The 15,926-nt window shown below is 42.7% G+C and overlaps 1 protein-coding gene across 1 annotated transcript in view; it reads right to left on the bottom strand.

Moving 5' to 3' along the window:
• Nucleotides 1–3,028: 3,028 nt before the first annotated feature.
• The window catches only part of LOC145506151 (uricase), a 30,619-nt gene continuing 17,721 nt past the window's right edge, over nt 3,029–15,926 (bottom strand). Inside the window, exons 5-8 of the mRNA XM_081490124.1 lie at nt 9,312–9,498; nt 7,379–7,502; nt 5,271–5,354; nt 3,029–3,313 (exon numbers count right to left, since the gene is read on the bottom strand). Of these exons, the coding sequence (XP_081346250.1) occupies nt 3,239–3,313; nt 5,271–5,354; nt 7,379–7,502; nt 9,312–9,498 (470 nt within the window). The 3' untranslated portion in view covers nt 3,029–3,238. The remainder of the gene's footprint in view (nt 3,314–5,270; nt 5,355–7,378; nt 7,503–9,311; nt 9,499–15,926) is intronic.

Below are 15,926 nucleotides of genomic sequence, written 5' to 3'. Positions count from 1 at the left end.
GGGACAAGCACATAGGCAGTTACTGATTAAGCCCTCTGATTCAGAGGATTGGATAGTCATGTGAGTGAAGCAGTCACATGGTTGAGCAGAAGCTGCATAGAGAATAAGAGAACAGACATCTGGAATGGCTTGACCACACAAAACAGGAAATTGGTCCTTGAAATTTTCGGACTACAGACTTTCCTGCCACACACCTGGGATATAACCTCCAATAGTTCTTTTGCAACTCATTACAATAAATGCATATATGTATAAAGTAAACTACGATTCTAAGAATTCTGCTCTTCTCTGAAACAAATATAGTATTTTTAAGATTTATATGACCATTGAATAAAATGGGACTAATTAATTTTTTTTTTGGAAAAATCATGTTAGAATCTAAATTCCTCTTTGCACAGAATTATCAAATCAGCAGAGGAATAAAATATACTAGCCATTTGGCCATACAAGTTACATGATGTAGAAGCACATTTTGTGACAAGAGTAATCAATACAGCACAAAACTTTCTATATCACAGTACTTCATCCTTATCTCGTGTTCTTCGTTAAGCAGCAGCAGCTTGAGAGTGACCTGCAGTACCTTCTAGAGTTTGCTGCTCTCAGACCTCCCATCTCTCATCTCATCCACAAAGTCCAATGATAACTTTCCATGTAGGTCTAAAAACAAATGAAAATAAGGCAGGATTTTTCATTTAACAAACACATACAGAAATTTACTTGTCAAGTGTAAAAACTACCACGTGCTCAGTGGCTCAGACGTGTCCAACTGTGGTCTCATAGACTGTAGCCCGCCAGGTTCCTCTGTCCATGAAATTTTCCAGGCAAGAATACTGGAGTGGGTTGCCATTTCCTCCTCCAGGGGATCTTCCTGACTCAGGAATCGACCCCTTATCTCTTGCATCTCGTGCTTTGGTAGGTGGATTCTTTACAACTGCGCCACCTCGGAAGTCCCCTTACTACCATTGTTCTTTACAGACAATGATTCATTCAATCCTCAAGAAACCTATGAGGTAGGTTCTATATGTTCACCTCCATTTTACAGATGAGGAAACTTGCCACAGAGCTAGTAAGAGATGGGGTCAGGATTTAAATGAGATTGTGTAATCAAACATGGCACCTTAAGTAATAATATCATAAAAGTGAATGCAGAATTGTCAAATAATACTAAGTACTCATGGGTATGTATTTATAAAAAGGAAGACAAAAATTTAGATAAATGGAGATCTTTAATTGTTTTTGTTCAGTTGCTTAGTCATGTCCACCTCTTTGCGACCCCATGGACTGCAGCACACCGGGCTTCCCTGTCCTTCACCATTTCCTGGAGTTTGCTCAAACTCATGTCCATTGAGTCGGTGGTGTCATCCAACAATCTCATCCTCTATCATCCCCTTCTCCTCCTGCCTTCAATCTTTCCCAGCATCCAGGTCTTTTCCAGTGAGTCAGTTCTTTGCATCAGGTGGCCAAAGTATTGGAGCTCCAGCTTCAGCATCATGTTTCCCAATGAATATTCAGGGTTGATTTCCTTTAGGATTGACTTGTTTGAACTCCTTGCTGTCCAAGGGACTCTCAAGAGTCTTCTCCAGCACCACAGTATGAAGGCATCAATTCTTTGGCGCTCAGCTTTCTTTATGTACCAGCTCTCACATCCATACATGACTACTGGAAAAAACATAGCTTTGACTAGACGGACCTTTGTCAGCAAAGTAATGTCTCTGCTTTTTAATATGCTGTCTAGTTTTGTCATAGTTTTTCTTCTAAGGAGCAAGCGTCTTTTAATTTCATGGCTGCAGTCACCATCCACAGTGATTTTATAGCCCAAGAAAATAAAGTCTGTCACTGCTTCCATTGTTTCCCTATCTGTTTGCCATGAAGTGATGGGAGTAGATGCCATGACCTTAGTTTTCTAAATGTTGAGTTTCAAGTCAGCTTTTTCACTCTACTCTTTCACCTTCATCAAAAGGCTCTTTAATTCCTCTTCACTTTTTGCCATTAGGGTGGAGTCATCTGCATATCTGAGTTTATTGATATTTCTCCTGGCAATCTTTATTCCAGTTAGTGCTTCATCCAGCCTGGTATTTCGTATGATGTACTCTGCACGTAAGTTAAATAAGCAGGGTGATAATATACCTGCATTTCATGTGATATACTCTGCCTATAAGTTAAATAAGCAGGATGATAATTTTTTAATGGAGGAAGGTTATCTAAGATGTTCGTGTAAACAACTTTTAGTCATGGGTTTCTAAAATTCCAGATTATGAAGCTTTATGGTATATGTACAATAGTAGTGTTAGTTTACTGATGTAAAGATAACCACCATTCAAATATGCATATATATTTAAATCATCAATTATATATACTTCTCTGATTATAAAAGTAATAAATGTTCATATCTCGAAGATTCAGAAAATCGCAAGACAAAATATAAAAATCATTCATATTCCCACCATCCAGAAATCATCACTGCTGATACATTCATACATATAGTCTTTAGTATTCTTTCTATATGCATATTCAACCACCTGGGTAATGACTTACCATTTATTAAATGTGACTCTTTGTGCCAAAGTCATGCATTATTCAAAGAAAAACAATTCACACTTTTTTTCAATGCCTCAATATATACTAAACATTCTTTAAGGGCTGTAAAAGTCATAAAACCAATTCATTAAAATTTCAAAAGTACTTTTAGAGTAGAAATAAACTCCCAATAATACATACGTTAGAGCATATTTAAGAACTCAAGTATTCAGTCTAATTGAAGTTGCAACGGTGATATTTTTCAAAATATTACTTTATGATTACATTTTCTGCATTGCCAAGGAGCAAGTTTTAGCATTAGTAGGATGAAAGCAATGCTGGCTTCTTAAATTTGCTCACAAGATTAACTGTTATCACACCTCCATTGATTCATGATTATCTTCCTATTGAATGTATTCTAAAGCTCCTCTAAGATAGGAAGGCCCAAGACCACTAAAATGAAATACTGATTTATGATCATTCTAATACTACTCAGCATTTGTGAAGTAAACTGTATCCACAAAGCATGTTTTAATTACTAATCCCAAAACAATTTGCTGAGCTAGGTATAGAAGAATTCTTTCATATAGGAGGAAAATGAACGCTATAAATCAACATACTAGGTGGAAAATTTGCATGGCTATGCACTATGATTTCCAGCATCACAAGTGGCTTAAGGAATGTCTCAATGGAGCATGGACTCCCACTGGTGGCCACAATGTCACAGCCTTGAAGTCAGCTTCCTCTTGACTGTACCAGTAATTCTGCCATATGGATTGTCTGATGGTAACAAGACCTGTAGAAAAACCACAGGGCAACTTCAGAGACACTGAAGAGAGATGAGGTAATTTTTCAGAAAATTAGAGTTTTTCAAAAATTCTTAATTATCAGGATATAAGTGTTTCTCACATGCATTACATATTCCTGCTTTTTAAACAGAGTGTAGTGAACATAATTTGACCTTTGCTTGATGACTCACTTTGAACATCAATCATTGGCCAATGCTATAATCCTGCCATACCCTCAGGAACATTTGAGGTCCTCAGGACTCTTAGCCCGATGCTAAATGGCTCCAGACAGCTCTGCATTTGCAGTTCTTCTGTCCTCCACTCTGTCATTAGTCACTTCTCTGCTGTTTTCTTTGTGTCCTGACTCCCTGCTTCTCATATGTTGCCCTCACTTTGTAGGCACTTGCTGAATAAGTGCCCAAGAGTGACCAGCCATCCTCAAGGTGCAAACACAGACATAGGGACAGCTTTTTCACCTCCTTGGGTGCCTTTACACAGGGCCTGACCCAAAGAGCCTCAGGCCTTCCTGCCTGCAGGTCTCCAGGGGAAGTTTTGAGTCTGACTTCTTAGAGCAAAATACACAGTGGCCTCTGTCTACCGGAACACCATCAAGCTAGGATCACTGCAGGCCTGGGGTATCAGGAGCCTTGGGAGACCCTCCTCCTTAGGTTGGGGTTCCTCAGCTAAGCACTGCTCTAGCCATGAGCCTGAGCCTTTCTCTGTTTGGGGGCCCATTGGTTTCATCTTTGCTGAACATGTCCCTTTTCTGCCCTTTAGAAAGTAAGCTGTCAAAAAAGTCTTTACATCCAAATTAACAGTGGCATTCTGGGAATCTACATCCCCTCCATCCTCTGAAGTAAACAGTGCTGCCTCTCCTTCCAGCTGAATGGACAGTGGCTGTCCTCCTCTGCAACTCAGGGCCCTATTTCAGCCATACCAGGCACCTCAGCATGACCTTACTTACCCAGCGCTGCTCCCCAGTCTCCCTCACAGCTGTTGCAGTACAGAGTGTGATGGAGCATAACGTACAGAACAGAAACAAGGTACCTGGCCAGACAGCTGTGACTGATAAGGCTCCTGGGGCAGCAGCAGGCCCAGAAGGTAGGACCTTCTGGACACCCTTCACTGACCTTTTTCCATCAAAGGAGATGATTCTCTGGCTGTGCCGCCATGGTAATAGAGGGTCCCTTCCTATCTCACTTTCCCAATGCACTAGAAGCAGCCAACAGAATGGTGTTTTTTTAGCACACGGGAAGCCCATGGGAAGATGGATTAGAGAAGTCCTGCCAGTCGGAGAGTGATCCAAGTAGGGAGGGACAGTTCTGATCTTCCAGGACTGAGCACAGCAGGCTATCTGTTGGGACTTCAGGCTGGCTAGTGAGACACATTAACTTGGCTGAACCTTCTGCCATGGCTAAAAGCAAGTCATGGTTAAGTGCTTTTTCTAAGGCCGGGTTTCCTTTCCAAAACTGAACTTCCTTGTCTTGCTGCTGTAATTGCAATTAGAAACACAAATATCTTTCATTTTGTGTGTGTTTATTGCATGCTACTCAAACTGACTATTTAAAAGTTAGGGATGATAGAAGAAAATAAAAAGATAACCTTTTTCCTTTCTTCTCATCACTTTTGTGATGGAAAAATAATGAAGATGTGACCTTCTGTGGCACCTTTTGGAGAAGTGGATCTCAGAGCTGTTTCTTTGGGCACACTCTGTTCTTTCTTTGTCTTTTACTCTCTGCAACTTTCAAGCCTCCTCTATAAGTATTCATCCACTTCTAGGGCATCTCAGCCTCAGATATTGAAAGGCCAGAGTCTAAGTGGGCTCTAAACAGTTGCAACTATAAATATCCCAACAGCAACAGCTATTAAGAGTTGTGCAGTTGTATCACCCCAAATTTACAAAGAGGGCTAAAAAGTGGGCAAGGCAGGGGAAATGTGCTTTAAATATTTTTAAAGTTCTCTTACCTCTTCCTTGTTGATCAGTCCCATTTTGGACATGTCTATGTTAAAGTAGTGAATGTTCGGCAGACTGATTTCCATATCTTCTATCTGGAATCCACAATAATACATATCACATTGGAAAACTGGGAATCTGTCTCTATCACTACTCACCCCCAACCTCTAGATTCCACCTCTGTCTCTGGGACACCCTCTGATGTTCCTCTACTACTCAACACTGTTCTCTCTAGCTAGTACTTTTATTAAATAATGGACTCCTCCCTCTGTGTATGAAATCCATTTCTCAGAAAAGTAAAATCTCCTGGGGTCAGACACCTGGGAAATATTCAGCATCCAGCTGGCCTCCAGATGTTGGCCCATCAACCTCTTCAGTTCCTGCTCAGTCCATACCCTCCTCTCCAGGCCTGTCCTCAACATTTGCAGGCCCTGGAGTAAGAGCATTTGGAGGTCCCCGCACCAGATGTTTTGGACTTGCTAGGTGGCGCTAGTGGTAAAGAACCCACCTGCCAATGCAGGAGATGCACGAGACATGGGTTCAATCCCTAGGTCAGGAAAATCCCTTGGAGGAGGAAATGACAACACACTCCAGTATTCTAGCCTGGAGAATCCCATGGACAGAGGAACCTGGTGGGCTATGGTCCATAAGGTTGTAAAGAGTTGGACACAACTGAACTGACTTAGCACACACTCATACCACATATTTAAAGATTTAAAGTTATGAATCAAGTTAACTTAACAGATAGTCCTTCACAACTATCTGGAAGGCCAGGACCAAATTTTAAATCCTCTGACTCCTTGCAGCATCAGGCCAGGACCTGGTAGCATGGGAAGGGCCAGCCCCCAACCCCTGGCCCACCCTATCCTCTCTCTTGGACCCATGTGGGTGGATATTCCAGCTTGCATGTCAAGTTGCCTGACAGCAAACATCCCAGAGAATGGTCTAGAAGGGGAAGCATGGGCTCCTGAAAAGTGTTCGCTGCCTTGAAGTGCCTCTTCCAGGAGAGAGAAGCATAGCTAGAAGATGGCCTGAAGGGGGCCTCTGGGCCATGGTGGGTGTCCCTTTTGCCCAGACCTAAGGATAGCACTGTGCTTTCCATCCCATCATGGCCATGGTTCATGCCCTCCTTTCCAGCTTCCTGCAACAACCTCCCAATAGGTCTCCTTGTCTATAGCCCTTCATCCTTTTAATCTATCACACATCTTTCAGAGCAGTTTTTCTAGAGTGCAAAGCTGGTAGCATGGCACCTTGCTTAGACCCCTTGGTGACTCCTAAGATTTTTTCAGGATAAACTATAGACGCTACAAAGACCACAAAGCCCTCTAGATCTTCTTCCCACCTCATCTCTAGGCACATGGAAGGGCTTTTACTCCTGAAGCTTCACGTGCAGCAGACCTTCAACAATAAATGTCTGTTCCATGCTGCCTCCTGTTGTCCATACCTACCCCTCCCTTACCCTTGAGTATGAACCCATAAAACCCCTACTTGTCCCTTAAGGCTTAACTCATATACCTCTCCTTCCAGAGAGCCTGACAGGCACTTCCCATACACTTGAGTTAGGTGCCGTCCTCTGAATTTCCATAATATTCTATTGTTTATTGAATTGTGAGCTTACTTATTTCCTTCCTTCACTGAATGATGAACTCATTGAGGGTAGAGTCTATGGGACTCTATGCCTAATTTATCCCTGATTTTCTCATGTGCTGATAGAGACATAGTAACATTCAATAGTATCAAATGGATGGATGCATGCAATCTCTCTGCATCTATCCTTCATTCTCTGGCTCTCCTGAAACATAAGACCCTTGGGATAATTACCCCTCCTACAGGCCATTTGAGTGTCCTAAATATGAGACTCAAATTGTAGCAGATTGAAGAGACTCAGAATCTTTAAGAAAACTAAAGAACTATAGCAGTGGCCTATGTTTTCAGGTTGCACAGATTTTTCCACTTTTTTTCTCTTTTCTCACTTGCTATAACAAGCTTTTGAGCAACAACAGATGTCATTTTTCATGTGTCTTCCACTTTCTTATTTTAACTCTCAGCTCTTTCTCAGAGCTAACAGGAGACACAGAAAATTCTCTCAGTCTTCAGAATGGCAAGTGACAAAACGTACCTCAGGAAGCTGGCTCAGGGAGAGCACCTGGATGTCATAGAGGGTCTTCTGGACTGAGGGCGAGTACTCGCCTTTGTCATAGGGCCCAGCAAATTTCTCCAGGACAATGCCCCTGACAGCCTCCCTAGGACACAGAAAGGAGAACTGAGAGTGCCCACAGGTTTGTCCTTGGGAATTCACGGTGAAACTAAGGTGTGGTAACCTCTCTGGCCCCCCAAAACAATTTTATTGCTGGTTTTAGAGAGGATTATAGGGACTTCCCAGGTGGCTCTAGTGGTAAAGAACCCGCCTGCCAATGCAGGAGACCTAAGAAATGCGGGTTCAATCCCTGGGTTGGGAATATCCTCTGGAGGACAGCATGGCAACCCACTCCAGTATTCTCACTTAGAGAATCCCATGGAGAGAGGAGCCTGGTGGACTACAGTCTACAGGGGCACAAAAACTCAGACATGACAGAGTGACTTAGCACAGCACGGGAATATATTATAATGCCAAAAAGAAAAAAAAAAACCCTAACTTCTCATTTCCTTACACACACACACACACACACACACACACACACACACACACCAGTCAACAGACATATTGAGCATAACTAGGCTATCTTCATAATCTGGCACCAGGGCTCAATGGGCATTGCAGGGTAAGTTTCCCTCCATGCTTGAAGAATTTATGAAGAAGACTTCCTCATATTCTAAACTTTGTACTGCTTGGCTTGGCTGGTTGCTTGAATTTCTGAATTTTTCAGGGGTTTTTACCATGCCAGGCTGTAGGCAAAGTGCTTTATGTGATTACTTCATTAAATTTTCTCAATGGACCTGAGGCAGTTCCTATTATTATTATCCCGGTTTGTGAGGAATCTGAGCTTAAAAGTTAAATGATCCACTTTCAGTTCTTCTCCTTAGTGGGAGGCCCAACTGGTACCATGACTATCTCAATTTCATACTCATTTCAACATAAATACATCAGACTGCTGCCCGTAGGTAATACTTGAAAAAAGGAGGAAAAAAAAAAGACTGAGGTGAGGTTCTCTTCAAGCATTTCCAACCTAGCATATAATAAAAGGAGCAGAGCAACACTCCGCTCGTGGGAGGAAGCTACCGGAGGCAGATTCTAGCTCATCACAGGATACAAGTTTCTAACAATTAGAACTTCGACAAAGGAATGTAATACCTGGCCAAAAGCAAACTGGGAATTCAGAGGTCTAATCACTGCTTGTCGAGGATGTTAAAATAAAAGTCATTCCTTTACAATGTTAAAGAATTTATCATTTAGAAGATGCTTCTGTAACTGTCATCTTGTTTTGAGTTTGACCTATGGTGGCCAATTTGACTGTGACCAAGGGGTTTCCTAGGACATGGGACCTTCAGTGTTAAAATCAAGAAAGCCTCTGACAGACTGGGATGAGGTTGGTCAGCCTGGTTTAGCTCTCCTTGCATCTGCTATGAAGTGACAAGGCCACTATCTTCATTTGATCCGGTGATGCTGGAAGTGTGGCCACTGGTCCAGCAGCATGGCCAACACCTGGGAGTTTGTTAGAAAATGCAAGTTCTCAGGCCCCATTCCAGGCCACAGAATCAGAACCTCTGGGGATGGGCTCTGTGAGCTGCAGTGTAACAAACCCTCCAAGTGGTTCTGCTATCCAATCATGTTTGTGTACTACTGATTTAGTCAATTAGGAAAGAGACAATCAGAGAAATCAGGCGGTCCACTTAAGGCTGTTATAGCTAAGAGCATCTAAGATTCAAGCGCAAGTTTACTAACTTGGAGTAAGACCAGTGTTCTTTCTGTTATCCATCAGAAGGGATTTCTTACAGTGGGGAGGTTGAACTACATGGCTTCCAAGCTTCTCTTTCAGATTGAAGACTCCTAGGCCCCTGGAAAAGCGGGCGGACACTACCTGCACCATGCCAGACCCAGCACTTCTTCATACCAGGTGGCCTCAAAGTCCACATCTCTGCCCTGGTGGTAGCGCCACTTGCAGTACACTTGGGTGGCAAAGCACCGGTCCTTCACCTCAGGGAGGGTGGTGAACTGATCCTTGAGGAATCCTTCAAATCCAGACTGCGTTGTTTTCAAGACCTTGAGGTCTTTGATTCCAGAATGAATGACTGGAGGTCCTGTTTTAAGTCAAAAGGTAAGAGGGGATGAAGTCATAAAGGAAACAGTGCCTTCTTACTGCCTAGCCCTGAGGATTCTGGGGTCGTTAAAACATGGCACACTGTGTCTGTACGAAGAGCAACATCACTCCCCGAGCGTTCTGTCTCTTGGTCTCCTCTGAAGTCCATGTGATGAAGATGGTGTGCCTTTCCCCCTATCTGAATTCCACAACTCCCTGCCTTCTCATGCCCTAAGAGAACTGAAGGGCAGAGACTAAACCTCCATGCTGTGTTGAAGCCCACAGGAACCTTTCTCTCAGCTACATGCTAGTGTGTCTTCTAGGCCAAATAACCTTCCACATTTTGAGCTCCATCTCACTCAGCAGGCAGTCATGCTGGAAAGAGTTCATAAACTCCTCAAAAGCAGCTCCTCTGTCCAGCACCGTGATGCCTTCAACTGGGGGTGGTTCTCATGTGGGCTGTCTATACTGCCGAATGGCTCCAGTCACCACCAGACCCCTCAGTTTCCTGTGTTTATGAACCCAGCAAAACCAGACAATTTTATGAATGGGTAGCAGCATGGGCCTGAATGAGCCTAAATGGAGACTGGGAAGATGAGACCAGTGATCCATAAGTTATAGATTGCGTACGTGGACCCCACAAAGGTTTTTAGCTTTTGGCTGAACTGAGAAGGGGCAAAGTTGGTTTGTGGGGACCTGGGGAAGAGGGGGCAGAGTTGAAAATATTGGAGATGATATGTCTCTCTGGCAGTCCCTGACATCACCTCATGAGGTGAATTGGAAAGGGGGTGGGGAGAGAGGCAAAAATCTGAAAACCTTGTTTGCTTATGCCAGGTAGTTCTAGCTCAGGGCCCAGGTGACAGGTAGGGTACTGAGTTAGTGAGGGGAAGAGCTTTTCTTTTTCTCTGTGGAACACACTGTAGCTCCAGCAATTTGGTGTAGCCTGAAAAGAACATGGCACCAGGCTTCAGACTGGGAAGCCCAGGACACAATGTCTATGGAGAGAAGCTTTCTTGCCAAGGAGCAGTAGTAACTGGCACAGCAGACGCTGGACAGAGCTGTGAGGCAGCAGTTGTTCTCAGTGGGTGCAGGCTTCTCCCTGAGCCCCTGTGAGACAGCCCTCCAGGCTGGGAGAAGGTGGGAGAGTTGGGCTGGAGAGGTACAACAGTTTGGTAATAGGAGAAATACAAGGCCAGGGAAATTTAGGAGTTCACATCATCATGGCCTTATTTTGTATGTGCAGGCTGGTGAGGCCTGTATACTCAGGGAGCAGTTGGGTGCAAACTCCCAATAGCATAGTCAAAGCAGAATGGCTAAGGTCAACCTCTTTTAGATCTTGAAATTAGTCCTAATATCTACCCCTTTTGACCTATAATCTTAAGTCAAAAGCTGGAGGTATATCATCACACACATGGCCCTGGTTGAAGAACAAGAATGTAATCCATGATTGTCAATTAAAATCCTGGACAGCTCTTAATAATCCAATAGTTTACATCATCCTATGTGATTTCAATTGCTGTGGTTAACTTGGGAACTGTGGAGTTTCACAAGTAGGTAAACAAGTGGCTATATTTTTGATATTTTCCCAACCACATGTGTGTACCTACCAGAGAGAGCAGGGGCCACGGTTAGTGGTAGATCTGCTGATTAAATATGTGCAGCTTAAATAAGCATTCTGGCCAGAGTATTCTAGGATAATGTGGTAAGACAGAAAAAGGTATTTGTTTAACATTCCGAAGTTCTCATTGGAAGCTTTATTTGAAGAAGGATCAAGAGACTACCTGGACTTAATATCTTAAGTTTGTTGGCTTTATCAGATTCTAAGTGTATAAAGACACAATGCTGCAAAATCAGCATTTCAAAGCGCAGTGTAGAGCTAATCCAAGTGAGTCTAGTCTCAGACCCAAGAGAATTGCAGAAGCAATCGATAAATATCTGTTAAATGAATGAATGAATGGAATGCCATTGATTCACCTTAACAACTTAGCCTCAAACTTAGTGTCTTTTTCTTCTAGACAGTTCTCCTCTATCAATCTCTAGCATTTCCCTTCCTGATTTGGCCCCTCCTCTCAGCTCTCAGACAGTATGGCAGGGATAGAGAGGGAGGGCATCAACACTGACTGAGAAGGTCCTGACTGCCAACATGCATTCTAGTCACATGGCTAGACACTAGCAGAGGTGGAGTTGGAACTCACCACCCCATTATGAGATTTCATGCTTTTCCTCCCCCTTTTGCATCACTTCCCACCCTCAAAATGTTTCCTCCTTCCTTCAATTCTCTCTTTCCATTTCTATAATAAAAGAGGACTTTCCAAGAGACAAGAAAGTTGCCACCACCATTCCACAATGTGCTTTGAGGACTTCAGACAGAGCCCCTAGTTGAAAAATACCATCCCCATTGGTTTGAAATGAAGCATCACTTTTAGAAATGATCCCTATGTGTTTTGAAAATATTTTATCATTCAAAAATTTCCTATTGAAATAACAAGACCCCTTAAAGGAGTGACTCCTTTAATCCTTTATAAACTGGTATCATAATTTACTTCCAATAGTAATCCCTCCTAGAAAAAAATCCTCTGAAATGAGACTTCAATTTGCAATCAGGAGTGCGGTTAGAACAAGTGGTGGGAACCCTTGAAAGTGGGTAAAGAGAAGGCAAGAGAAACCGAAAGCAAACTCTATCCATTTCCACTTTTCATATATAGATGGCCTTGATCACCAGCATCTCTGTGAGCCAACCAGACTTGGACCCCTCAACTGTCTCAGTCATAAAAGGATTTTGAGATTCTGTGTTCCATACAGTTGAGTCCATAGTCTTGGGACTCTGATCCCTTGAATTCTATTCTAGTGCTCTTCATGCTTCTCCTCCCGTGTTTATGAGCAGTATTTCCCCGATAGAATTACTTAACCTCTCTCTGTCTTGATTTTTTCATTTGCAGAAGATGATAATCATAACTATTTCCAAGAGGTGATAGATGTCTAAGATGGTACACATAAAGGACTCAGTAAAATGGCTGCCCTATTGGAAATGCTCTACAGAAGTTACTAAAATGATTTTGCCCTAACTGACTTCAACCCCCTGTAAATACTGCTTATGTTTCACAAAGGCTCATTGAGTTCTGAAAACTCCTTCTGACATACCATTTCCTATCTGCCTCTGGCCCTGGGATGATATTTGTTAATCTTTGGGGAGTGTCAGTTTGCTAGGCAACTTTGAAATGATCTACTTTCTCACTAGAATCTGAAAATGGAGAAAGCAGTTGTATTTTCTAATATATTTTGGCTTCAGTTTCATGCAGTATAAAATATCTTACATTCTCCAAGACAGTTCACTACTGCCACGGTTTAGGCAGACCGCAAACTATCTACGTTGGTATGCTCATCATTCTATGAACAACAACAACAAAAACTTACTCTCTTTGAATGTGAAAAATAAATTCTCCTGGCACACATCAGACACCCTTGATGAAATGTGGGAGCTTATTTTATCTTTTCTGTTGGCGGTGCCCCAGCTTACTGAACACTAGTAGGAACCTGAGCCTTTCAAATTCATGGGCCCATCAACTAAAAATATGATACTTCACACACTCTAAAAAAGATTCCAATTTAGAAGAACAAGAAATAATTCAACCCCAAAGACTGTCCTTTTCTAGGTTACTTCCCATGAAACCACTTAATCAGCTCTTTTTTGCCTTTCTGCCATGTTTATGGAGTAACACAAAAGGAAGATTTCCACATTTTCCTTTGCTAGAACATAATCTTTTCCAGCTTTTAGTGTCCTCCTACACACTTAACAGATTGTGGTTTATCTCTCAGAGAAGCATACATCCTACCCCTTCAGGTCTCTAAGGGAAAGAAACTCACTGCAAATTAATAGAAAAAAAGCCCGATTCCTTAACTAGGCATCAGGTGTCACAAAGCGCAAAGCTTTACTGAGACAAGAAAAAAAAAAATCCTGTCATGAAAAGGATAATTGCTTCCACATTTAACACCTCCGAAAAGGACACAAATAGCTAAAAGGGGGCTATTTTAAAACTATATTAAATAATTCTAGTAGAAAGCCTCAAACCTGTAAAGTGCTAGAACAAGTGAAGATCAATTGAATATCATCTGCCTCTAAGAGTCCATTGAGCTCACGAAGGGAGGGTGAAAGCTCTCTGTGTGTAGTTCTGGATGAGGAGAGATGACATCACCCCACGGAAGGACGTTAACTGGGCTTTTGTACAGCTAAGTGATCCTCAAGATGATTTTTAAAAGATATTGTGCTTGCCAAGCAATTTTCATTTGAAATAACTGATGAGTGCCTTAGTCTTGACATCAGAATGACACAAGCTAACTTCTTGGCAGTGGTCCTCTCTGTCTTGAGTCTCCCGTTTTCCTCTCTCCTCTCTTCCATCTGCCCTGCTTGACACTTCTTAAATCTCTTCTTCTGGACTTCAGTTTCATCTCCCCACTTCCTTAAAACCATCTTCCTACCCCTGCCAGTCCCCATGTCAGTAGATTTTTTTTTCACCACTAGAAGATACTATCTCTTATTTGAAATATCTTCTTTATCTTTCATTCCTTGATTTGGTTATGCTTTAGTTGCATTCTTATAATTAGTGTCAGATTGGGAGAAATTTGATGCTTAAAGAATTATGTACTCAAATAGTGTGTGTGCGTGTGTGTGTGTGTGTGTGTGTGTGTGTTGGCAGGATGTTCTGCTTATTTCAACTAGCTTAAATTAGTGACTTAACCATCCTAGTGACTTCAAGGCTTGTCTAAGCTTGCAGTTCACAGAGACTCATGAGAGAAAGAGTTCGGAAGATTAGGTTCCATATAATGCCTACACCACAGCCTGCGCCACACGTGTAGAGCCTTGCTCTCCTCTCAGAGCTCAGGAAGTCACAAACATAACACCCACCCTCATCCCTTTGGTGAAAAAATTTCTCTCTCTTCCAGATTCCCCCATGGAACTAGGAGACTCTGAAACAGCTAAAAGTACACTTCGTGATGTAACTTTGAAAGATACAGTAGGAAACAATAGAGTAGTGGGAGTTTTACAGCAATTCTCAGGGTCTAAAATAGGTTCCTCAGATTCAGTGGGCTTTCTCTAAATGTTTGTTCAATCAATAAAAATGAATCCAGTCCACTAGGAGAAACTCAGTTATATATCCTGCTGGGGAAAGTTGTAGGTTGAATGTATGATTAAGTATATGTGTTCAAGGGGGCAGAATTCTCACGACTCTAGCCAGCTCCCCCACCGAAAGTCTTATTTAGAGGTTTGCAACTCCAATACTTTGGCCACCTCATGAGAAGAGTTGACTCATTGGAAAAGACCCTGATGCTGGGATAGATTGGGGGTAGGAGGAGAAGGGAACGACAGAGGATGAGATGGCTGGATGGCATCACTGACTCGATGGACATGAGTTTGGGTAAACTCTGGGAGTTGGTGATGGATCGGGAGGCCTGGCGTGCTGCGATTCATGGGGTCGCAAAGAGTTGGACACGACTGAGCGACTGAACTGAACTGAACTGAACTGAACTGAACTGACTGAACAGTAGCCTTTGGGTTTCCCTGCTGGTGCAGTGATAAAGAATCTGCCTGTCAATGCAGAAAACATGAGTTTGATCCCTGGGTTGCGAAGATCCCTGGAGAAGGAAATGGCAACCCGTTCCAGTATTCTTGCCTGGAAAATCCCATGGACAGAGGAGCCAGGCAGGCTATAGTCTATGGGGTCACAAAAGATTCAGACATGACTTAGCAACTAAATAACAAAAAACATTAGCCTTCAGCATGTGAACTGGAGTGTGTGTGTGTGTCAGATAATAATTATTTTCTTCAGTTAAGCCTATGTAAGGGCATTTCTTATGACAATGATTGTACACTGAATCGCCTAATGATATCTGCGGTTTTAGCTCTTGGAAAATAAGCAAATTAAGAGTTAAACTTTGTTACCAAAAATCCAAAGAGGGACAGAGTACGAATATCATCTTCAAATAGACAACACAGGAAGATATGCACACTCAGGGACGTGTGCACACACATACTGCACACACCCAGGCAGCAGATGCCTCCTCCCTTCCAATCCCTGCCAGCCCCACATGCTATAGGGGGGCAGGGTTTACTGGGCTCTAGACAGTCAAGCTGGAGCTCTGGGAACGTCGCCACAGTGATCGCAACACCCTGAAGTTTTCTGCAGAAAGAAAAAGCTTTGGGCCTGATTCTGCTGATAAGTTTTCCCACCCTGCAGCAGCCAGGTGACTAGCATGCAAGCTGATGATAGCTCTTGGTAATTCCTAGAAAGAACAGGGTGTGAAGAGCAGCCTGTCTTCTTTCTTTGATCAGCTGAGCCCTATATTTGGCCACTCCACTTCCACCTCCAGGGCTCTGCTAACTATTCTTACAGAGGGAGGTCACCAATGATGTCGAATTGCCAAACTGCACAA

The sequence above is a fragment of the Giraffa tippelskirchi genome, chromosome 5 (genome assembly GCF_054371585.1).
Source record: "Giraffa tippelskirchi isolate mGirTip1 chromosome 5, T2T-mGirTip1v1.2.pri, whole genome shotgun sequence".
Classification (NCBI taxonomy): Eukaryota; Metazoa; Chordata; class Mammalia; order Artiodactyla; family Giraffidae; genus Giraffa; species Giraffa tippelskirchi.
This window is presented reverse-complemented; position numbering and strand designations above follow the sequence as displayed.